Here is a 25,951-nt window from a genome sequence, read left to right as displayed (position 1 = left end):
TTATGGCGGTTGAATTCTACTACCACCTTGAGGATTACATATTCTCATTCTTTTTTATATATACGCAGAAAAAGGTTGTCTATAGGGGCCTATATCCTAGCTGCGGCCAAGTGCTGTTGTATATTTATTACACAGTTCATTCCCCACCACCCATTAGAGACTTCCCTCACACACAATATACAAATATAATAAATTACTATTCCTTTTGTTTGGGCTGGCTCCATATGCGCTCTTCTCCACAGAACTGGCCAATCAACAGTCAGCTCTGTGAATTTGTCTCCGCCCACTGTCTGCTCCTTGTAAGAGCTGTTCAGCCTGAAAACCTCTCATTACTGTATAACTATTCACTATGGCTAAGAAGCTGGTGACTGTTCTCCTGCCCTTACTACTCTGCTTGGTGGGGATCATAGGAATCCTCCTCTTGGTCCTCCCCACACAAGAAATTAATGGCACCCCAAAGTATAAGGTAAGAATGGGCGTGGGAGAGTCCAGGTGAGTGGGAGGTGTAGATAAAGGGTGTACACCCGCTGTACCTAGCATTGCTGTGTTATTCAGTGACAGGCTGGGGAGAGGGCGGATAGTAAAATATTCCGTAAAAAGCGTAACTTTTAGTTTTAACAAGAATTCGTAGCGCATGAGTAGCGTTAATGTCTCCCATTATATCCAATTTATAAAGGTAAATCCCAATTCCACAGCGTCCCTCAGTGGTATGACACATTTAAAACAAATTTGTCCATTTTTATTTAACATATGGTGAAATTAATGTGACATTGATTTATCTATTGGTAGAACATTTAGTTGTTTTTTTAAGAGCTTTGTTTCTACAAAACCATAAAAATGTTGCAGGAAAGAGTTAGTGATTTTTAAAAAAAAAAAAAACAGATTTTACATGTGTTTTTCGTTTGTGCTGATTAGTAAATTGCGCTTTTACATTTGCTGATGAAATATGTGATTATAAAATGTATGATGTTTCCCAGATGTTAAACCTTATTTTACAGAATGGTAGATAGTGATATACAGAAAATTCTTTCAGCAGCATTATAGGGGGGGATATATATATATGTATATATACTGTATATATATTACTGTGTGTGTGTGTATATATATATATATATATATATATATATATATATATATTACTGTGTGTATATATATATATATATATATATAGGCTTACCAGAAGTCCCACTTTTACTGGGATTGTCCCTGTTTGGAGGCGCTGTCCCAGTGTCCCACCCAGTTGTTCATTCTGTCCCAGTAGGGTTGCCACCTCTGGGTTTCAAATCATGTATCCGGTTTTAAGACCACCTGAAACCCAGACACATTATTCAAAATGACTGAACTGTGGCTCTCCAGCATAGTTGGATGCTGGTACTTTGTTACATACAGCCCTGCTTAGCTTAGTCTGTGTCCTTCAAAGTTCACATTTAGTAATACAGGCTGAGTGAGCAGCATAGGGTTTTTTAATTTTGTAGTACTACTTGGTTTATTTTTCTAAGAATTTAACACCCCCGTTCGTCCCCCTGGTGACATCACTGGTGATACACCTTTAGGGGAATCATATGAGTATGAACAGGAAGTGTATACAGGTAGGATTGGCGTGGATCTTGCTTTACTTCATGCAGAATAGCATTTTGGCTGTAATCTTTTTGCATTATGGTATAGAGTAGCCTCTTAAACAGCTTTAGCAGGTACGTGTTTCTTTTTTACTTATTTCATTCAATGTTGCATTTATGCCTTATAAGTATTTGGCTCTGTTCCTTAATTAGACACATACAACACATATTACACTGCAGATATTAAATTGTGTGATGTATGCGCTTTTCACTATTTTATGAAATTGATAATTATGCTTGATGTTTGGCATTATTTAGAATCTGAGATTTAGATGAATGATTTATTTGCTAATGTTGTGTATGGTTGCCATGACAACGTAATGGTGCCTTTTTCACTAGGGGGTGGTGTTATGGTCTATTTAAACTGTGTGATTCACTTGTTTGATTGAGGAAGGGTAGAGTATCCACAAAACATTACGCACATAAAAGCTACTACTTTTAAAGGACCGGTAATAGACACGCCCCCTTGATCACACCCCTGACCACACCCCCACGGGCACCACACCAGGTGGTCCCAGTTTCACCTCTAAAAATTATGGTAAGCCTATATATATATATATTACATACTGTGTGTATGTATGTATGTATATATATATATATATATATATATATATATATATATATTACTGTGTGTATGTGTGTGTATGTATGTATATATATCCCAAAAAGTGTCCTAAATTGTTTTTATTTTGTGGGTAAGGCTGTTTTATATCTTTATACTATAAACTAGATACAGATGCAAAGTATCACAGATCCTTGTAATGTTTTTTTTATTTATTTGAATCTATTAAACACATACAGTCTCTCTCAATCTTAAAATATATCTGCTGGTCACAATAAAATGTAACTTATTTATTTTTATTTGCTATTTATATTTGAACCCTTTTTGTTTATGAAATGGAGATGTTAATTTGTTAGTTTTAATAAAGTATGCTGTGCATCTTAATGCAAGAATTTGTGAAATGCATGGGTTTTTTTTTTTGTAAAGGTTTTAGAACACTGAAGTGTTTTTGTATTCACGCCCTCAAACCTCTACTGCTCAGTTCCTGCAGAGCACCGCTGGTCCTCATTGGAACTTTGTGTTTAACCCATATGCAGGGTTGCTAGTCTTTTTATTACATGCTGTAAATAATTTGAGTGTGTAATTTTTCTGCTATAATTGCTCTTTAAATTCAATCAAGGGACAGTCTACCTCTATAATTGTGATTGTTTAAAAAGATAGATAATCCCTTTTATTACCCATTCCCTAGTTTTGTATAACCAACTAAGTTATATTCATATACGTTTACCTCAGTGATTACCTTGTATCTAAGCCTCTGTATCTCAGATCATTGTATCTCAGGGCTGTTTACGACTACCATTTTAGCCAATCTATGCGTCCTCATTTGTAACTCCACAGAAGTGAGCACAATGTTATCTATACTATTACATATTTACTAGCTCTGTCTTGCTTTGAAATGCTTATAAAATGGACTGAGATAAAGGTGAACTGTAGGGGCTTAAAACAGGCAGAGATTTAGAGTTTTCGATGTTCTATTGGTTAGGCAAAGCTGGGGAATGGGCAGTAAAGGCGTTATCTATCTTTTCAAACAATAACAATTTTGGAGTAGACTGTCCCTTTAAGGATTGTACTAGATGCGTAAGACTTATTTGAATGTTTTTGTATAGTGTAAGTAATTAGACAGTTATCTAACAATTTATTAGCAACTACTTCTAAAGGGTCTCCTATTGTTTCATTGCTTGCACACAATGTGTATTGTGTCTTTAGCAGTCATTTGGGTTTATTACTTGAACTGCCAGGGCAGGAATGTTCTCTGTTTATGTTTGACTGGGAAATCCCTCTGCCAAGGAAGAATTTCATCCATTGACTACAATGAGCTTATGTTCCATATAGGGAACATTTTGGCGCTGAGAATAGCGCAGAGGTCATCCTTACGCATCCTATACAGTAAACAACGGATGGGAAAATGTGTGAACAAAAGGCGCACTTCTTAACATTTTTAGATATCCTCCCTCTTTTGTTTCTAAGATAATTGGGTTTGTACAGAAAAAGCACTGATATATTTTTTTTTTTTCCCTTGAGTAACACTGGGGAAAAAGTAAACCTTTTATAGGATATTGTATTCCCCCCCCCCCTTAAAGGAATAGTCTATTCAAAATTAAACGTTCATGAATCAGATAGAGCATGCAACTTTCTAATTTACTCATTATCTTTCTTCATTCTCTTCCTATCTTTATTTGAAAAAGCAAAAATGTAATCATAGGAGCCGGCCCATTTTTGGTTCAGCACCTGGGTAGTGCTTTCTGATTGGTGTCTAAATGTATCCAGGTGCTAAGCCAAAAATGGGTGCACAATCAAATAAAGATACGGAGGACAAAGAAAAATTGTTAATAGGAGTAAATTAGAAAGTTACTTAAAATTGCATGCTCTATCTGATTCATTAAATAAAAAAATTTGGATTTAGTATCCATTTAAATTGCTCCCATTTACCAACTGGAGTGTATTTTTTATCATTTAGACAGCTCCTTTACCTCTGTGTTATTTGAAATAGCTGATTTTTGCATGCAGAAACCACCACCTTCACTGAAAATATGAATAACAAGCATATTCTCTTTAGCACTACTGTCTACATAGCTTTTCTAATCTCCCAGTGGTTGGCAGGTGAGTGAGATTTTGTATCTGAAATAGCTGGCTGTGCCTAACCATAATTAGCATTTCAATACTTTAAATATCTTTAGACATAGATAACAACATTAGTAGGTCTGCTTTACTTGCAGGCTCAGTCTTTTATGGGCATGTCATTGAGAACAACAGGTGCTGGTTTTTAATGAACAAAAGCAGCTGTTTCAAATTTTATAAAAAAAGAATCGTGAATGAACAATTTCCTTTACATTTAATACTCTGCAGTAGGTAAAGCAAGTTTCTTTGAAAACATTAAAGGGAAACTTATTTTATAGTAAAAACAAGTATTGTATTAAAGGGATATGAAACCCCAATTTTTTCTTTTTCTATCATGATTCAGATAGAGCATGCAACTTTCTTATTTACTCCTATTATCATTTTTTCTTTGTTCTTTTGGTATCTTTATTTGAAAAAGCAAGAATGTAAGTGTTGACTGGTGGCTACATTTAGACACCAATCCGCAAGCACTCTATTGGGACTTTTATATGTCTTGGACTTGCGTATGGAAATTAGTTTCTGTATTGTTTTCAAATGTGTTTGTCATTGTATTTAATTATTTTTTTTTTATAAATAAAGCTCTAATTAAAAAAAAAAAAAAAAAGCTACTGCAGTGTATAAATGGGACCAATATTGCTACCCAGCATGCTTCTTGTTCCTCCTGTATGCAGACTGTAGGCGTTTGGGGCACAAATTACTCTATACCTAAGCAATGCATGTTTACTTTTGTTTTCTGTTCAAACATTCCACAGGGATGTGACATACGGTAGTAAATTAACAAATTCCAGAGAATGAGGAGCAATTTGATTGTTTAATTAAAATGTGTCTATCTGTTCTACATCTTGATAGGTGAGATTTTGAAAGGTTAAAGGGACAGTCTACTCCAGAATTGTTATTGTTTAAAAAGATAGATAATCCCTTTATTTCCTATTCCCCAGTTTTGCATAACCAACACGGTTATATTAATATACTGTTTAACTCTGTCATTACCATGTATCTAAGCCTCTGTAGACCGCCCCTTATCTCGGTGCTTTTGACAGATTTGCATTTTAGCCAATCAGTGCTGACATTTAAAAAAATAATTCCACGTGAGTGAGCACAGTGTTATCTACATGAACCATCACTGTCTAACTGTGAAACATTATCTAAATAAACTCAGATAAGAGGCGGCCTTCAAGGACTTAGAAATTAGCATATGAACCTACCTAGATTTAGCTTTCAACAAAAAATACCCTTAGAAACAATGCAGGTTTGATGATAAAAGTAAATTTAAAAAGTTGTTCAAAATTACATGCCCTATCTAAATCATGACATTTCTATTTTGACGAGACTGCCCCTTTAAGGAAAACAGGCAGAGCAAAAATAAACATTTTATCCTGCTTTCAGCCTTGCTCGCTAAATTCCTAAATCTAAAGAGCTCTTGTTGCTTCACAGTATCCAGTAGCATTAGGGGTGTGTCTCTTTGGTAATATTAGATTATTGGTTATATTTTGGTTTTGTGTTCTAACATGTCATTGCTTGAGGGTTTACAAGGTGGCTGGAGCTATACGCTCTAATGTCCATGCAGCAATAAACTAGAGGAATAATTATATTGTAATCATTTTTTTAATATGGTGCTGTAAACAATCAGGGAAATATTGCAGTGAAGGAGCTATATACAAATGGATTATTAATAACAAAGTTATCTCAATAAGTTCTTGAAATATGTTAAAGGACTTGAAATCTAAATAAGTTATAGAAATCCACTTTAAAGGGACAGTCTAAACAAAAATTGTTATTGTTTAAAAAGATAGCTAACGCCTTTACTAACCATTCTCAAGTTTTGCACAACCAACATTGTTTTATATTAAAATACTTTATGCCTCTAAATTTCTGTCTGTTTCAAAGGTTATTTTGACAACCTTTTAATCACATGGTTTTGTATTTGCTTTTCACAACAGGAGACAGCTAGTTCATGTGGGCCATATAGATAACAATGTGTTCACGCCCGGAAAGTTAGTGAAGATTTAGCACAACACAGTACTAAATGCAACTCAGTAGATTTAAATGGTCCAGTCATGTGATCAGGGGGCTGTCAGAAGATGCTTAGATACAAGGTAATCACAGAGGTAAAAAGTATATTAATATAATTGTTTTCTGTGCAAAACTTGGGAATGAGTAATAAAAGGATTATCTATCTTATAAAACAATAACAATTCTATTGTAGACTGTCCCTTTTAAATACTTGCAATCTGTAGCTCTTTCAACATTGTACAGGTGGCCCTCGGTTTACAACGGTTCAATTTGCACCGTTTCAGAATAACAACCTTTCCCCCCCCCCCCCCAGTCATGTGACTGCTATTGAAAAGCATTGAGAAGCAGTGCATTGATTAAAATAGCCAATAGGTGGAGCTGTCCGCTTGTGTTGCAGCAAATATATGCAAGCAAAGCAAGCTGAAATTAATCAGTTTAACCAGACCTAAGTTATCGAGCATCTTGCAAAGGAACAAGTTCTTCCTGTCTATAAATCAGTCCAGATTGGAATGCATAGAAAGAACTGTTTGCAGAAATATGCAAGTAGTCTGTGTTGTGTGATTATGTTATTAGGTTTATAATGCTGTTTAGCATTTAAAGTCTTCATTTCAAAGCTTTAGAAATAATGTATTAGGTGTTACTTATGACAATTTTGAGAGGGGCCTGGAACCTAACTCCCTCACTTCCCATTGACTTACATTATAAACTGGGTTTCAATTTACAACGGTTTCGATTTACAACCATTCCTTCTGGAACCTATCTCCGGCGTAAACTGAGGGCTGCCTGTATTTTCTTATTCAAATGTTTTTTTTTTTGTTTTTTTTTTAAAGGGACATGAAACCCAAAATGTTCTTTCATGTATCAGAACATACAATTTTAAGCAACCTTCCAATTTACTTCTATTAGCTAATTTGCTTCAGTCTTAGTATCCTTTGTTGAAAAACATACCTAGGTAGGCTCAATAGGAGCAATGCGCTACTGGAAGCTAGCTTATTATTAGTGGCTGCACATATAAGCCTTTTGCCATTGGTCTACATGATGTGTTCAGCTATCTCCCAGTACAGCTATTTATATTTTTGGTGCTTTCATATCAAACCTGTGAAATATAAATTGGCCCGACATACTAACCATTTATTTGAATCGCATACTATTTTTGTTGTCGTAATTTATTTGAATGTTTCAAAGTCGCACTTCCTTTTAAAGGACCAGTCAACTCAGTAGATTTGCATAATCAACACATGCAAGCTAACAAGACAATGCAATAGCTCTTAGTCTGAACTTCAAACGAGTAGTAGATTTTTTTTATTTATTTTTTTCTGACAATTTTAAAAGTTATGTCTATTTCCATTCCCCCTGTACCAGGTGACAGCCATCAGCCAATCACAAATGCATATATGTAAATGCTGTGAATTCTTGCACATGCTCAGTATACTATAAAATTGTTTTTCCCTTAATGTGTTTCCAATTACAATTTTTTTTTACCAGCTGCAGAGTATAAAATGCACGAGATTTGCTTTTTTTTAAGGATTATTTGTGTATATAAATTAGCTGATTTTGTGTTTTTAAAGCCACAACCTAATAAAATGGGTTGAGCTTGTAGGTATAATCAGATCTCATTACTTTATCACATTGTGTACATATACCTTCTTCTTTATCTTATATCTGTCCATAAACCAATCACCAATACTTGGAGAGAACAATGGAAAATCAACATTTTATTACCTTTTCTCTTCTATAACCCACTGGGAGTATAATTTCATCTACTGACTGTGTTTACACAGCTTGGCTTTGAGGCCAAAAACTTTCAGGATGGGTGGGGATATCACAGACTAAATAAACTATTTTAACTGCCAATATAAGGGTAATGGAAATACTTGTAAACAATTTAATACACTCCAGCAGGTAAAGTGGATCATTGGGATCAAATTAAAGGGGAGAACATTTTTGAGTAAACTGTCCCTTTAACACCACTGGGTGAATAGTGTTGAACTATCCTGTGTGTCTACCAATTTAGCTGCGTGATCACACAGGCATCCGTTCCTGGATCTTGTGATGAGTCTCTAAGAGAGTGCAGTCACTCAATGGCTGTTTCCAGAGTATTGCTGAATATTTCTTCTTCTTTACTTGGTTCCTTGAGATGTAGTCGTTACAGGCGTTTGTTCAGTCAGCTCAGTAAGCTGTTGGAGACTCAAAAAAGTGTGAGCCAATCAGGGTACGTCTACCTGTTTCAGCTGCAAAGAGCCTTTATCAAGAGTAGAAGTGCATAATAAAGACACCTACTCTGAATTTCAAATAAGCAGTAGATTTTTATTTTAAATTGTGTTTTCTCTTGTAAGATGTATCGAGTCCACGGATTCATCCATACTTATGGGATATTCTCCTTCCCTACAGGAAGTGGCAGAGAGAGCACCCACATCAGAGCTGTCCATATAGCTCCACCCCCAGTCATTCTCTCTCCCTGCTTAACTGCTAGGAAGGGCAAAGGGAGTGTGGTGACAAAAATGTTAGTTTTTATTTTCTCAAGCAAAAGTTTGTTATTTTAAATGGTACCGGTGTGTACTATTTACTCTCTGGCAGAAAAGGGATGAAGATTTCTGCAAGGAGGATGATGATCTTAGCATTTTGTAACTAAGATCCACTGCTGTTCTCACAAGGGCTGAAGAGTACAGGAAAACTTCAGTTGGGGGAACAGTTGGCAGGCTAAACTGCATTAAGGTATGTTCAGTCTATTTTTTTCTAGACAGAATGTGTTATTTCTAGAAAAGGCTGGCAATATCCCCATGAGGGAAAGGTAAGCTGTATTCAATAAAAGAGGAATCCAAGCTTGCATAAAGGGCTCATTAGTTACTGGTGACACTAATAGGAAAAAACGTTTTGGTTTAATTACAAATAAAACGTTTTTTGAGGGACTTTAAGGGGTCTTTGTGGCTTGCTTATGGGTTATTAACCCACATGGCTAGTTTAAGAAACACTCTGTGGTGTTTCTTTTAGGCTCCATAACATCGAGTGATGTGGGAGGGGCCTATTTTCAGTTGCACAGTTTATTTACCTCAGAAGCATCCAGCTACTTCTCCAGAGATTCCTGTTGTATTTGAGGGCTGTAAAGAGTTTTTTTCCCCCCACAAATCGTTCCTAAAGGGCAGCTAGGCGCCACAGCAGAGCTGTGGCAAGGTGCTGAACGTTATTTTATCGGTTTTAAATTTTTTTCAATCCGGTTTTTACAATAAGGGGTTAATTGTTTATTTGCATAGTGGTGCAAAGTTACTAAGGCTTTATGATGCTACTGTAAAAATTTCGTTTTGTTTACTGCTTTTTTACACTGTTTTGCAGAGTTTGTGCAGCTTTTTTTCTCTTAAAGGCACAGTACCGTTTTTGTTTAAAGTGTTATTTTTTTTAGTAGCGGTATCGATATACCCTCACAATGTTCTGAAGTAGGGGTAAGGGATTTGTTATCTGAGGGAGAGATTTCTGACTCAGGAAAGACGCTCCCTCAGACAGATTCTGATATGACGGCCTTTAAATTTAAGCTTGAACACCTCCGCTTATTGCTCAAGGAGGTATTAGCTACTCTAGACGATTGTGACCCTATAGTGGTCCCAGAGAAATTGTGTAAAATGGACAGATACTTAGAGGTTCCTGTTTACACTGATGTTTTTCCAGTCCCTAAGAGGATTGTGACTATTGTTACTAAGGAGTGGGATAGACCAGGTATTCCGTTCGCTCCCCCTCCTGTTTTTAAGAAAATGTTTCCCATATCTGACACCATACAGGACTCGTGGCAGACTGTTACTAAGGTGGAGGGAGCTATTTCTACTCTTGCTAAGCGTACAACTATACCTATCGAAGACAGTTGTGCTTTCAAAGATCCTATGGATAAAAAATTAGAGGGTCTCCTAAAGAAAATTTTTGTTCATCAAGGTTTTCTTCTCCAACCTATTGCATGCATTGTTCCTGTAACTACTGTAGCTGCTTTCTGGTTTGAGGCTCTCCAGGTGGAGACTCCATTAGAGGATATTATGGATAGAATTAAGGCCCTTAAGTTGGCTAATTCTTTCATTACAGATGCCGCTTTCCAAATGGCTAAATTAGCGGCAAATAATTCAGGTTTTGCCATTTTAGCACGCAGGGCGTTATGGCTTAAGTCCTGGTCTGCTGATGTGTTATCAAAATCTTTTTTGAACATCCCTTTCAAAGGAAAGACCCTATTCGGGCCTACACTGAAAGAAATTATTTCAGACATCACTGGAGGGAAAGGCCATGCCCTCCCTCAGGATAAAACAAATAAGATGAGGACCAAACAAAATAATTTTTGTTCCTTTCGGACCTTCAAGGGTGGTCCCGCTTCAGCTTCCCCTGCAGCAAAGCAAGAGGGGAATTCTGTCCAATCCAAGTCAGTCTGGAGACCTAACCAGGCTTGGAACAAAGGTAAACAGGCCAAGAAGCCTGCTGCTGCCTCTAAGACAGCATGAAGGGGTAGCCCCCGATCCATGACCGGATCTAGTAGGGGGCAGACTCTCTCTCTTCGCTCAGGCTTGGGCAAGAGATTTTCACGATTCCTGGGCTTTAGAAATTGTGTCCCAAGGATATCTTCTGGACTTCAAAGACTCCCCCCCAAGGGGGAGATTTCACATTTCTCAATTGTCTGCAAACCAGACAAAGAGAGAGGCATTCTTACGCTGTGTAGACCTACATACCATGTGAGGGATCCGCCCAGTTCCAAGAGCAGAACAAGGGCTAGGTTTTTACTCCAACCTAGAGGGAACTTTCAGACCGATCTTGGATCTCAAAATTCTAAACAAATTCCTCAGAGTACCATCTTTCAAGATGGAAACTATTCGGACTATTCTTCCTCTGATCCAGGAGGGTCAATATATGACTACCGTGGATTTAAAGGATGCGTATCTACACATCCCTATTCACAGAGATCATCATCAATTCCTCAGATTCGCCTTTCTGGACAGGCATTACCAGTTTGTGGCCCTTCCTTTCGGGTTGGCCATGGCTCCCAGAATTTTTACAAAGGTGCTAGGGTCCTTTTTGGCGTTTCTAAGACCGCGGGGTATAGCAGTGGTGCCTTATCTAGATGACATCTTAATTCAGGCGTCGACTTTCCAGCTAGCCAAGTCTCACACGGACATCGTGTTGGCTTTTCTCAGATCTCACGGATGGAAGGTGAACATAAAAAATAAAAAAATAAAAATTCTCTCGTCCCTCTCACAAGAGTTTCCTTCCTAGGGACTCTGATAGACTCAGTAGAAATTAAAATATTTCTGACGGAGGTCAGAAAATCAAAACTTTTAATCACTTGCCGAGCTCTTCATTCCATTCCTCGGCCATCAGTGGCTCAGTGTATGGAGGTAATCAGACTCATGGTAGCGGCAATGGACATAGTTCCTTATGCCCGCCTACACCTCAGACCACTGCAACTATGCATGCTCATACAGTGGAATGGGGATTATGCAGATTTATCTCCTCAACTGCATCTGGACCAAGAGGCCAGAGATTCTCTTCTCTGGTGGTTGTCTCAGGACCACCTGTCTCAGGGAATGTGTTTCCACAGGCCAGAGTGGCTCATAGTAACGACAGATGCCAGCCTGCTAGGCTGGGGTGCAGTCTGGAAATCCCTGAAAGCACAGGGCTTATGGTCTTCAGGCATGGCCTTAGCTAGCTGCGGCCAAATTCATCAGATTTCAGTCGGACAACATCACGACTGTAGCCTATATCAATCATCAAGGAGGAACACAGAGTTCTCTAGCGATGATGGAGGTAACCAAAATAATCCGATGGGCGGAGGATCACTCTTGCCATCTCTCAGCAATCCATATCCCAGGGGTAGAGAACTGGGAGGCGGATTTCCTAAGTCGTCAGACTTTTCATCCGGGGGAGTGGGAGCTCCATCCGAGGTATTTGCCCAGCTGACTCAGCTATGGGGCACACCAGAATTGGATCTGATGGTGTCCCGACAGAACGCCAAACTTCCTTGTTACGTGTCCAGGTCCTGGGATCCCCAGGCGGTACTTATAGATGCTCTAGCAGTGCCCTGTTTCCTCTCCTCCCACGTCTGGTTGCCAGAATTAAGCAGGAGAGAGCTTCAGTGATTCTGATAGCGCCTGTGTGGCCACGCAGGACTTGGTATGCAGACCTGGTGGACATGTCATCTGTTCCACTGTGGACTCTGCCAATGAGGCAGGACCTTCTATTCCAAGGTCCATTCACGCATCCAAATCTAACTTCTCTGCGTCTGACTGCTTGGAGATTGAACGCCTGATTCTATCAAAGCGTGATTTCTCTGAGTCGGTCTTTTATACTCTGATTCAGGCTAGAAAGCCTGTCACCAGGAAAATCTATCATAAGATTTGGCGCAGATATCTTTGTTGGTGTGAATCCAAGGGTTACTCATGGAGTAAGATTAGGATTCCTAGAATTTTGTCCTTTCTCCAAGAAGGATTGGAGAAGGGATTATCAGTTAGTTCCTTAAAAGGACAAATATCTGCTTTGTCTATTCTTTTACACAAACGTCTGGCAGATGTCCCAGACGTTCAAGCGTTTAGTCAGGCCTTGGTCAGGATCAAGCCTGTATTTAAACCTGTTGCTCCACCATGGAGCCTAAATGTGGTTCTTAATGTTCTTCAAGGGGTTCCGTTTGAACCTATGCATTCCATAGATATTAAGCTTCTATCTTGGAAAGTTTTGTTTTTAGTAGCTATCTCTTCGGCTCGAAGAGTTTCTGAGTTATCTGCTTTACAGTGTGACTCACCTTACCTAGTTTTCCATGCAGATAAGGTGGATTTGCGTACCAAACCTAGGTTTCTTCCTAAGGTTGTTTCTAATTGGAATATCAATCAGGAGATTGTTGTTCCTTCTCTGTGTCCTAATCCTTCATCAAAGAAGGAACGTCTGTTGCACAATCTTGATGTGGCTAGTGCTTTAAAGTTCTACTTACAAGCAACTAAAGATTTCCGTCAAACATCTTCATTGTTTGTTGTTTATTCTGGTAAACGGAGAGGTCAAAAGGCTACGGCTACCTCTCTTTCCTTTTGGCTGAAAAGCTTCATCCGTTTTGCTTATGAGACTGCTGGCCAGCAGCCTCCTGAAAGAATTACTGCTCATTCTACTAGAGCAGTGGCTTCCACATGAGGCTTCTGTTGAACAGATTTGTAAGGCGGCGACTTGGTCTTCGCTTCACACTTTTTTCCAAATTTGATACTTTTGCTTCTTCGGAGGCTATTTTTGGGAGAAAGGTTCTACAAGCAGTGGTGCCTTCCGTTTAAGGTACCTGTCTTGTCCCTCCCTTCATCCGTGTCCTAAAGCTTTGGTATTGGTATCCCATAAGTATGGATGAATCCGTGGACTCGATACATCTTACAAGAGAAAACAGAATTTATGCTTGCCTGATAAATTTCTTTCTCTTGTGATGTATCGAGTCCACGGCCCGCCCTGTCTATTTAAGACAGGTAGTATATTTTTATTTAAAAAACTTCAGTCACCACTGCACCCTATAGTTTCTCCTTTTTCTTCCAAGCCTTCGGTCGAATGACATGGGGGTGGAGCTAAGGGAGGAGCTATATGGACAGCTCTGCTGTGGGTGCTCTCTCTGCCACTTCCTGTAGGGAAGGAGAATATCCCATAAGTATGGATGAATCCGTGGACTCGATACATCACAAGAGAGAGAAATTTATCAGGTAAGCATAAATTCTGTTTTATTTTTTTTTTGTTTTTTTTTTCTGACAAATTTAGTTTTTCGACCATTTTCCGGCCCCTTGTATCATGTGACAGACATCATCCAATAACAGACTTGTATATGTATACCCTGTGAGCTTGTGCACATGCTCAGTAGGATCTTTGTTCCCCAGAAAATGTGCGCATACAAAGACTGAGCAAAATTTGACAATGGAAGTAAATTGCAAAGTGTCTTAAAACTGTATGATCTAGCTGAATCATAACATTTTATTTGAATTTGAGTGTCCCTTTTTAAAGGGACAGTCTACTCCAGAATTGTTATTGTTTAAAAAAAAATAATAAAATAATCCCCTTATTCCCCAGTTTCGCACAACCAGCACTGTTATATTAATACACTTTTTACCTCTGTGATTACCATGTATCTAAGCCTCTGCAGACTGCCCCCTTATCTCAATTCTTTTGACAGACTTGCATTTTATCCAATCGGTGCTGACTCATAAATAACTCCACATGACTTAGCACAATGTCATCTATATGGCACACAAAAACTAGCGCTGTCTAGCTATGAAAATATCCAAATTCACAGAATATGATCCTGCCTAGGGTTAGCGTTCAACAAAGAATACCAAGAGAACAAAGCAAATGTGATAATAAAAGTAAATTGGAAAGTTGTTTAACCCCTTGAGTGCTAATGACGGCTCTGAGCCGTCACAGAGTTTCCCACTCTGGTGCTAATGACGGCTCATAGCCGTCACTAGCACTCTCCCAACTTGAGGGAGATCTGGGGGCTCCTACCCCGGCGATCGGTGCTGCATAATGAAAGGCATTGCCGGGGCTTCCGTTTTGCGTGGTGACGTCACGCGCAATAAACATGGTGACGTCACCATGCAACTTTATTTAACATAAACAATGTTAAATATAGGAGCAGGGGGCATGCTGCTTAGAAGCCTTTATCTCAGGCATCTAAGCAGCTACAGACCCCCAAGACCCACCGTTGGAAAGGTAATCACCCAACCTTTCCAACGGTGTAAGTCTTGGGGATCTGAAATAAAAAAAAAAAAAAAAAAAGTTAAACATTTCTATTTTTAAAAAATATTAAAAATAAAAAAAACCTTTAAGAAAACCTTAGCACCCAGGTGGGAAAGTGCTTAGCACTCAAAGGGTTAAAATTGCATGCTCTATATGAATCATGAAAGTTTAATTTTGACTAGATTGCCTTTTTTTTTTTTTTTTAAATCCATTTTTTCAGCTGTATATTTTACTGTGCGCAGCACATATGGAACTTGCATCAAGCGGTGTGTCGCACCACAGTTGGATACTACTGGCAAAACATATATAATTGTTGGTAGTATGTAAGCTATGTCTCTGTTTTCTCTAAGGTGGCAGTGTATAATCTCCCCGGTCTCCTCCGACCAGGGAGATCGATAGCTCCTGCCCACGCCTGATTGACTTTGCGTGGGTAGGAGGCGAGATTGCATGCAAGCGCAAAATAGCGCTCGTGTGCAATGCTGAATTTTGCCTGCAGAATTCAACCCGCCGAGGCTAGCTGCGGTGGACAGGGGAGCATAAATATGCGACCCTTTCCGCTGCAGCTTGATCGACCCCTTAGTATCAGTTTGGAGGAAAATGTTTCTCTTCTGCACACAATGAACTCTCCCATGATGAAAATAGAGCATATTAATAAACTGTTGGAGGGATCTCAGTATTACACAGCAGTCATGGTGCAAATTTAGACATAATGATGTCATCAAATCAAAGATTAGCCTTAGAATAAAGAATAATATGTAGCTGTATTTTTACCATTATATAAGTTGTTTAAATATTGACAATATAAGTGTAAAAGTTTAGATTCTATAAAGTAATGGGCGCTGCCATGTTTGAACTTGATATGATGATTCCACAGCTTCAATTACTGTTGGGAATATCACTCCTGGCCAGCAGGAGGAGGCAAAGAGCACCACAGCAAAGCTGTTAAAGGAACATGAAACCCAAAAATGTTCTTTTATGGTTCAGATAGAGAATGTCATTTTAAATAACTTTCCAATTTACTTATATTATTTAATTAGCTTCCTTTTCTTGTTATACTTTGCTGAAAGGTTTATATAAGCAAGCTCAGGAGCAGCAAATAACCTAGATTCTAGCTGCTGATTGGTGGCTGCATATATATATATATATACCGATTGTCATTGGCTCACCCATGTGTTTAGTTAGAAACCACTAGTGCATTGCTGCTTCTTCAACACATTATACCAAGAGAATGAAACAAATAAGATAATAGAAGTTAATCAGAAAGTTATTTAAAATTGTATTCTCTATCTGAATCATGAAAGAAAAATTTGGGGTTTCATGTCCCTTTAAGTATCACTTCCCTTCCCACAAACCCCAGTCATTCTCTTTGCCTTCGGTGCAAAGAGGAGGTGAAGTTTTGGTGTTGGACGAAGATTGGATTTATTTCACTTCAATCAAGATTTTATTATTTTGAAAGGCAGAGTAGGTTTGCTCTGATCTTTCCTTTCAAGATTGGGTCTAGCCGTTCTCCCACGTTAGTCTCTTCAATTGGGCAGTGGTGGCTTTAAAGCAGTTAGGAACTTGTGAGGTGGGCCTAACTGCGTTTTCCTAGCATTTTGCTGCCCTAATATAGAAAGCCGGAGTAGGTTTACTCTGTTCTTTCTTACACAGGTCACAGTGAGGAGTGGCGTCCTTTCATATTGAGTGATCTGTCCTCTTGCCGGACAGCTGGATGTACAGGTAAGTACCTTTTTGTCTTCTGGGAGGAAGCTGGCACTGAAGGGGTCAAGGACCCTCTGTACTAAATGTGGGACACTGAATCCTTAAGAGTGAAAGGATGCTTAATGGCAGTGGGCAGGCACTTCATATGTGTAACATGGAGACTTAAGGTTTAACCTTTTTATGGTGGCTTCGTTAAAGATTTTTTTCTGATATAATTATGGCTAATTATTTTTCCCATGGCTCTTTTAAGATGCATTGCATGGCAGTGGGATTCTTGGTAGTCACTCTGGTCCTGCATGGACTGTTAGGAGGGCGCACTCTTTCTCTTAGAGGCGCCAATCTTATGGGGCTTTCAGGTGTTTGCAACACTGACCGCTTGGAGAGCGGAGCTGCTTTTATATATTTTATTTGCGCTGCAAGGGTACTTTTTTGTTTTGCAGCCGTTTCTAGTCTTAGGGATCTGTTTTGTGGTCTCGACGAAATGAAGCGCAATGTTTATGTGCGCTTTATTTCCTTTGCCGATGCTTTTGTTCCTGTCTCCTTTTCTTCCAAAAGCGCAGCAACGCAATTTTGGATTTTCTGTGAAGATGTATACCCCGCATCGTTCTCCGGCAATAGAGAACAGAGTGGTGTTCTGAAGAATGTGTGCTCTGACACTCGCACAACATACAATTGTTTACATACCCTGGCAGAATTTATGATTTCTTGTCCATTTTTCATAGAATATGAATGATAACACAAAAATTAAGGTAGGAAAAATCCTATTGGCTGATGCAATCTGCCAATAGGATTGAGATCGCATTCTATTGGCTGATTGGAACAGCCAATAGAATGCAAGCTCAAACCTATTGGCTGATTGCATGAGCCAATAGGATTTTTCCTACCATAATTCCGATTGGCTGATAGAATCCTATCAGCCAATCGGAATTCAAGGGACGCCATCTTGGATGACGTCATTTAAAGGAACCTTCAATCTTCAGTTGGATGTAGTTGGAAGAGGATGCTCCGCGTCGGCTGGCTTGAAGACGTACCCGCTCTGCTCCGGATGGATGAAGATAGAAGATGCCGCCTGGATGAAGACTTCTGGAGGTCCGCTTCTGCCTGGTTGGGTGAAGATGTCTCAAGGTAGGGTGATCTTCAAGGGGTTTGTGTTGGGTTTTATTAAGGGGGGGTTGGGTGGGTTTTAGAGTAGGGTTGAGTGTGTGGGTGGTGGGCTTTAATATTGGGGGGTATTGTATTTTTTTTTTCAGGTAATAGAGCTGATTACTTTGGGGCAATGCCCCGCAAAAGGCCCTTTTTAAGGGCTATTTGTAATTTTAGTATAGGATAGGGTAGGTTTTTTTTTAATTTTGGGGGGATTTTTTATTTTATTAGGGGGATTAGATTAGGTGTAATTAGTTTAAAATTCTTGTAATTATTTTTTGTAATTTAGTGGGGGGGTTTTCCGTACTTTAGTTTATTTAATTGTAATTAATTGTATTTAGTTTAGGTAATTTAATTATAGTGTACTGTTAGGTGTAATTTTACCTTAGGTTAGGGTTTATTTTACAGGCAAATTTGTATTTATTTTAGCTAGGTAGTTATTAAGTAGTTAATAAATATTTAATAATTATTGTACCTAGTTAAAATTAATACAAACTTGCCTGTACAATAAAAATAAATCCTAAGCTAGCTACAATGTAACTATTAGTTATATTGTAGCTATCTTAGGGTTTATTTTATAGGTAAGTATTTAGTTTTAAATAGGAAACATTTATTTAATTGTAGTTATTTTATTTTGATTTATTTAAATTATATTTAAGTTAGGGGGGGTTAGGTTTAGGGTTAGACTTAGATTTAGGGGTTAATACATTTAATATAGTGGCAGCGACATTGGGGGCGGCAGATTAGGGGTTAATAAATGTAGGTAGGTGGCGGCGATGTTAGGGCGGGAAGATTAGGGGTTAATAATATTTGACTAGTGTTTGCGAGGCGGGAGTGCGGCGGTTTAGGGGTTAATATATTAAAGTGGCGGCGATGTCCGGTCAGCAGATTAGGTGTTAAAATTTTTATTTAAGTGTTTGCGATGTGGGGGGGGGGGGCCTCGGTTTAGGGGTTAATAGGTAGTTTATGGGTGTTAGTGTACTTTTTAGCACTTTAGTTAAGAGTTTTATGTTACAGCGTTAGCCCATAAAACTCTTAACTACTGACTTTTAAATGCGGTAGGAGTCTTGACAGGAGAGGGTCTACCGCTCACTTTTTCCAAGACTCGTAATACCGGCGTTAGGCAAATCCCATTGAAAAGATAGGATACGCAATTGACGTAAGGGGATTTGTGGTATGCTCGAGTCGCGGAAAAAAGTGAGCGGTAGACCTGTACCTGCCAGACTCTTAATACCAGCAGGCGTTAAAAAGCAGCGTTGGGACCTCTCAACACTGCTTTTTAAGGCTAGCGCAAGACTCATAATCTAGGCGTAAGTCTCTTACAAATATAGACACAAAAATGTGCTGCCCCCCCCCCCCACCCCCTACAATCTGCTGCCCTAGGCAAGTGCCTTGTTTGCCTAGGCAAAAATACGCTCCTGTGTACTTTTTATACAATTCTACTGTATGCAATGGTCCTTTTTAAAGCATTCATTCAACAGGTCTGATTGAGAAGTTTCCAGTTTCTTTAGAAACTGTACAAAACATGCTAAATAATAGAATAAAACGGCACAAAAGACTGCTCTTTACGTGTCTATGCTTCTCTAGCCCTATGGCACCTTTATTTACTTTTTATGCTCATAGTCTGTCATGTCTATTGTGCCCTGTTTAAAGCTTTTGTTTAAAAAAAAAAATGGTATTAAAGGGATATGAAACACATTTCTTCTTTTATAAATCAGATTGGTCATGCAATTTTAAACATTTCCAATTCACCCCTATTAGCTAATATACTTCATTCTCTTGGTATCTTTTGATGGAAAGCATACCTAGGTGGGCTCAGGTGCAGCAATGCACTATGGGGAGCTAGCTGTCGATTGAAGGCTGCGCATATATGTCCCTTGTCATTGGCTTACCAGGGATGTCCATAAGCTGTTCCTCTGAGCAAATAATTACTTAAAGGGACACTGAACCCAAATTTTTCCTTTTGTGATTCAGATAGAGCATGGAATTTTAAGCAACTTACTCCTATTATCAATTTTTTTTTGTTCTCTTGCTATCTTTATTTGAAAACAAAGGCATCTAAGCTTTTTTATACAGCACTTTTTTATTGGTGGATGAATTTATCCAACAATCAGCAAGAACAACCCAGGTTCTTCATCAAAAATGGGCCGGCATCTAAACTTACATTCTTGCATTTCAAATAAAGATACCAAGAGTATCTTTATTTTATTTTGATTTATTTAAATTATATTTAATGGGAGTAAATTAGGAAGTTGCTTAAAATTTAATGCTCTATCTGAATCACAAAAGAAAAAGTTTGGGTTCAGTGTCCCTTTAAGAGTTATAGTAAAAAAAAAATGACGTGCTCTAATTCGTTAGAGCATGTAATTTAAAGACTATTGACCCTAAACTATTGTGTGCTAAAGCACCGCAAAGTGGTTAAACACGCAGTAGAAATACCGCTAGGGACTCGCAGAGCGCTGCTGGTCCCTAGGAAAATGCTACTGATCCAATCAGCAGCTCTATTCGCGCAACTCAGATGCGCTACAATGATTGAATCAGCGTCGTGTTCCACTCGTGACCAGCAGTGCTCTGCAGATCCCGAGCGAAACACTTCTACTGTGTGTTTTAACACCTTTCTGAGCCTGGTCAATAGTCATAAAATGACATTCTCGAACAGCTTAGAGCAGTGGTTCTCAACCGAAGTGACCTCAAGGCCCGGTAAATTTTAGCTAGACATGTCTAGGGCCCGGTAGAGAGAGTGGGTGTGTGTGTATGTATATAAAGGGGGGCCCACAAATGGCATCTCCACGGATCCTGGTGCACTCCTTAAGCTGGAGTTTTCCGTTGCCCTATCAGTAACTAAGCAAAAAAAAGTGTGGGTTTAGTGGGGGCCCTGGCGGGGATCTGTCGCTGTGAGGGCCATGGAGTGTGGGGTATGGCCCTGGAGGTTGGGTGCCCTTTCTCTGGACCTTAATGTTGTGGGTCCTGGCTCTGGAGGTTGAGGGGCCTGTTGGGGGCAGGGCAGGGAGGCTACCATGTTCATTTGCAAAAAATGTAATACATTTTGGTCAGTGTGAGACAGTGTTCCTGGGGCCTTGATTGGTCTCAGTCTGCCCCTGGTGTGCAGTGGGGTAAGAGTGTGCAGTGGGGGCATGACAGGTCGGGGCCCACCAGCAGGGCTATCACGGCCCGGTACTGGGCCACGGCCCGGCTGTTGAGAAACCAGGGCTTAGAGCATGTCATTTTTCAACTACTATTTGTTCAAAGGACAATTATATGGGACTTTGACCTGAATATCTAATTTGTCCCTTACTGTGAATTCCTTTCCTTGTTAGAACAAATGTCTACATCTAGAAATGTTACAATTGTATTATGTTTAACTATAAGTGACTGTGTATGACAAGATATTTTCCATGTATTTTAGAGTAAAAACAGTGTGCAACTGTATCAGTCTATGAATAGGTTGTAACTTCTTCCCCCCCCCCCATTATTGATATGTTTGTTAAAGGGATATAATAACCCTAAACTTTTTGCACATACCCTTTAAAAAAAACAACAACTTTACACACTAAACATCAATTGCCATTAAAGATCATTAAAGGGACATAATACACTAGATTTTTCTTTGCATAAATGTTTTGTAGATGATCCATTTATATAGCCCATACAGGTGTTGGTTTTTTGTGTGTGTATGTGTGTTTATGTATGTATATGTGTGTGTATATAATATAAATTAAAATATTTTTATATATATATATATATATATATATATATATATAATTTTTAGTTTTGCTTATTGTATTTAAACATTGCGTTGAATTTTTTTAGACTCCTAACCAAGCCCCAAAGTTTTATGAGAATACTGACATATACCTACTCCAGCTTGCTCCTCTTTGTGTAAAGGGTCTTTTCGTATGAAGGGGGAGGGAGAGTGTCTGAATAGTTCCCACTTTTAGTGCGTGTTCTATCTAATCCTTTTAACAGATCTAAACTGGGAGCTTTTAAGTAAGTTTTTAAACTGTTTTATACTGGATTTTTATATCAGTATCTGTGCATATTATTCTTTATAGTAGTGTCTATTACATGCAGTTATATGAAAATTGGAGTATTCTGTCCCTTTAAAGCAGAACCCTTATCTTTATTCCCATAAAATAGTCCCTTCACTGACACTTCAAACTGAGATCAAAATAAGCGTGGAATGATGATCAGCCTCGGGAGTGCGCTTTCGTCTGTGTAGTGCGTGCATTCCTTCTGCACAGCGCTAGGACATGGAAGCGTAGCGCTGGTAACCCATAGCAACCAGACACTACAAACTTCACTGCCATGTCTTGTGACTGATCATTCAGGGGAAATAGCGCTGACAAGTATACGAAGCATGTACCCTTATCAGCATTTCTATTACAAGAAAGTCATTGTATTTAACAAAAAAATGCTCTAAAGCTGTTGTGGTGGTTTTTAACTGCATATATATTTAAATGTTTCTTGGCTGCTGTTTTTTTGTTTTTTTGTTTTGTTTTTTCCCCCCTTTCTTAAAAGGGACATAAAGCCAAACATATTTTTCTTTCATGATTCAGATAAAACATAATTTTAAACAACTTTCCATTATACTTCTATTATCAAATGTTCTTTGTTTTCTTGCTATCCTTTGTTGAAAAGCAGGAAGGTAAGATCAGGAGCGTGCACGTGTCTGCAGCAATTTTGCAACAATGTTATACATTAGCAAGAGCAATAGATGGCAGCACTTTTTCCTGTCGTGTAGTGCTTCAGGAATGTGCACGATACCTATCTAGATATCTCCAACAAAGAATAACATGAGAACGAAGCAAATTTGATAATAGAAGTACATTGGGGAAACTTTTTTTATAACTATATTCTCTATCTGAATTATGAAAGAAAAATGATGGGTTTCATGTCCCATTTAACACAAGTTTTGTTTGTTATAAAAAAAGTTCTACTCTAATGCTACTTGGCTTGTAAGCAGAGACAGATGCTTCTATAGTTACCATAGCGACAGCTGAGTAGTTTACTCACATTGAAAGGACAACTCAGCTTCTGATTGGTGGATTCAGCAGTAGCCTACTCATGCATTGTTTTTGGGTGATAGGAGGAACTGCCAGGCAGATACTAATGCTCATGTGCTGCAGTAGAGGCCAGTTTCTGTGAACAAATGGAAATACTTTTTTTACAAAGTTGTTCCTCAATAGGGATCTAGTCCCAGCAATGAATAGGCGCAAAAAGAAAAAGTTGTGGAAACATCCAATACTGATAAAACCAGCTTTATTGGGAATTCATATTAAAAGTGAAGCACACAGGATGCTAGCCGGTCTTACGCGTTTCGACTTGTGCCATATTCATAGACCTATGTATAGGGCATAAGCCGAAACACGTAAGACCAGCCAGCATCCTGTGTCTTCTGTGTGCTTCACTCTTTAAATATGAATTCCCAATAAAGCTGGTTTTATCAGTATTGGATGTTTCCAGGACTTTTTCCTTTTGCGCTTATTCATTGCTTTGACTACAAGGAGTCCCTCTCTTCCTGGATTTATCTCCATTACTGTATACAGATTCCTGTTTACCGCTGACATTGCATAGGATCTACGCTCCACAAGCTGTGACATGTGATTGGATTGGCCTAACCACGTGCATCAGGAGCCTCTGTTGATTGACCTTGGGAGTTGGGAGGAGGAGCACGGAGATGCGTCGCTCTCGGACCGGATCTCCGGAGCAGGAAAATAGCAGTGTCGCTATAAGTTAGCGAAGGTCAGTACACCATTTCACCTCACCCATTGGACGGGCTTTGAGGACAGAGCAGTGCCGAGATGAGAAGCCAGAAGCAGATACATTGATCACGTTTTGCTGTAAGAGGGTCTATAAGACTGTATGACCGGTTCTTTATCAGAGACACTACGTTAACCGCTCTGGATGATCGTATTTTACTCTTTTACATAGAAAATTACTATAATGTTCCTTTTTTTTTTTAAAGGTAGAATATACAATTTTAAACAACTTTCCAATTTACTTCTATTTTCAAATTTGCTTCATTCTCTTGGTATCATTTTTTTGAAGGGGCTGCAATGCACTGCTGGTTTCTAACTGAACGTATGGGTGAGGCCAATGACTATCGGTATATGTATGCAGTCACCAATCAGCAGCTAGAAGACAGGCTCTCTAAATTGGTTTACCTGCTGTATTTATCTGCATTATGTGACTGGGTTTTACCTAGTCTTACCTGACTTCTTTTGGATTCTTTACCCATTGCTTATCTACCATCTGCCTCCCTGTATTACCGCTGCCGGACTGACTGAATTTTCAGACCTGTACCTTATCCCTCAGCTGTTACTAGCTTTCAGCCCCTAATTTGAACCACAAGGTGTCATACTGTTTGTCTTTCCACACGGGACAACTGGTAGATCATTCCAAAGCTAGATCAAGTGTGTTTAAATTGTTTATACTTAAAGGGAACAGTGCACACCCATTTTCATATAACTGCATGCATTAGACACTACTATAAAGAATAGAATAGGCACAGATACTAAAAATTCTGTATAAAACCTTTTAAAGACTTAATTAGAAGCTCCCAGTTTAGCACTGTTGATGAGGTTGACTGGGCCACCCCCTGAAAGGGGCTGGAAAAACAAGAAGAGCCGACACTTCCCCCCCCCCCCCCTCCTCCAATTTCCTGCATATGAAAAGACAGATATTATAAGCAGGAGCCAGCAGTAGTCTGTAAACGTGAGTATACATATGACACTGTGGGGCTTGGTTAGGAGTCTGAAAATCAGCACAATGTTATTAGAAAATAAGCAAAACTATACATTGTTACAAAAACTCTCCCAGATGGGCGATATAAATGGATCATCTACAAAACCATTTATGCAAAGAAAATTTTAGTGTACAATGTCACTTTTTTTAAAGGGACAGTAAAGTCAAAATTAAACTTAAATGGATTGGACAGATTTAAACAAATTTTCAATTTAATTCTGTTATCAGTTTTGCTTAGTTCTATTGGTATCCTTTGTTAAAGAGTAATCCTAGGTGAGCTCAAGAGCGTACTGATCTCTGGCAGCTATGTTTGCAACATTGTTTATAGCAATTATATACATAGTTGCAATACAGCTGCCATAGACTGCTCAAGAATTGTGTGTAAACTCCTGAGCTATCAATCTGCCTTGGTTTGTTCTCTTGATATTGTTTGTTGAAGAGTAAAGCACATTTAATAATAAAAGTAAATTGGAAAGTTGTTTAAAATCACATGCTCTATCCAAATATATCAAATCATCTACATCCTACACCAAAGTCTTTAGTATATCAAATGGGGTTTACTTCTAAGCCAGAAAGTCTTCATGACATTTCTTTGTAATAGTTGGGGGGTCGACAAATCAGTCTACATTAGAATATTGTTTAAAAAGATAGATAATCCCTTTATTACCCATTCCCCAGTTTTGCATAACTAACACAGTTATATTAATAGACTTTTTACCTCTGTGATTACCTTGTATCTAAGCCTCTTCTGTCGGCCCCCTGACCACATGAATTTTAATTTATTATCTATTGACTGGGTCGTCCATCTAGTACTGTGTCTTAACATAACTTAACATTGTGCTCAGGCTCAAGAAGTTAGTTATCTATATGGCCACATGAACTAGCAGTGTCCTGTTGTGAAAAGGAAATACAAAAGCATGTGATGAGGCTGTCTATAGTGGCTTAGAAATAGGCAGAAATTTAGAGGTTTTTTTTTAATTGTTATAAAGTATATTAATATAACCATATTGGTTGTTCAAAGCTGGGGAATGGTTAGCAAAGGTGTTTATCTAACTTTTTAAATAATAACAATTTTAGTGTAGACTGTCCCTTTTTAAGGTGCAAAAAAGAATATTTAGGAGCCAGTGGTATTTGCATATAGATATATGGAGATATACTGTTAGATTTATGGAAAAAATGTAGGAGCCAAAGGAAGAATTTTAGGAGCCAGTAGCTTGCTGTGTTCTGGGTTTGTCAAGCCCTGTTATCAGGACAATTTCTAAATTCCTTCCTTCATGCATCTGAGGACTTCCCTCATCCTTGTAAAAAGTTGGTGAATAAAAACTGCTTTATAGATCATATATCT

At 38.6% G+C, this 25,951-nt stretch overlaps 1 protein-coding gene across 1 annotated transcript in view; it reads left to right on the top strand.

Moving 5' to 3' along the window:
* Nucleotides 1–310: 310 nt before the first annotated feature.
* The window catches only part of ENTPD2 (ectonucleoside triphosphate diphosphohydrolase 2), a 149,015-nt gene continuing 123,374 nt past the window's right edge, over nucleotides 311–25,951 (top strand). The window contains exon 1 of the mRNA XM_053695662.1: nucleotides 311–466. Within this exon, the coding sequence (XP_053551637.1) occupies nucleotides 350–466 (117 nt within the window). The 5' untranslated portion in view covers nucleotides 311–349. The remainder of the gene's footprint in view (nucleotides 467–25,951) is intronic.

Source organism: Bombina bombina, chromosome 12 (assembly GCF_027579735.1).
Source record: "Bombina bombina isolate aBomBom1 chromosome 12, aBomBom1.pri, whole genome shotgun sequence".
Classification (NCBI taxonomy): Eukaryota; Metazoa; Chordata; class Amphibia; order Anura; family Bombinatoridae; genus Bombina; species Bombina bombina.
Note: the sequence above shows the minus strand (reverse complement) of the source record. Positions and strands in the feature narration are given on the sequence as shown.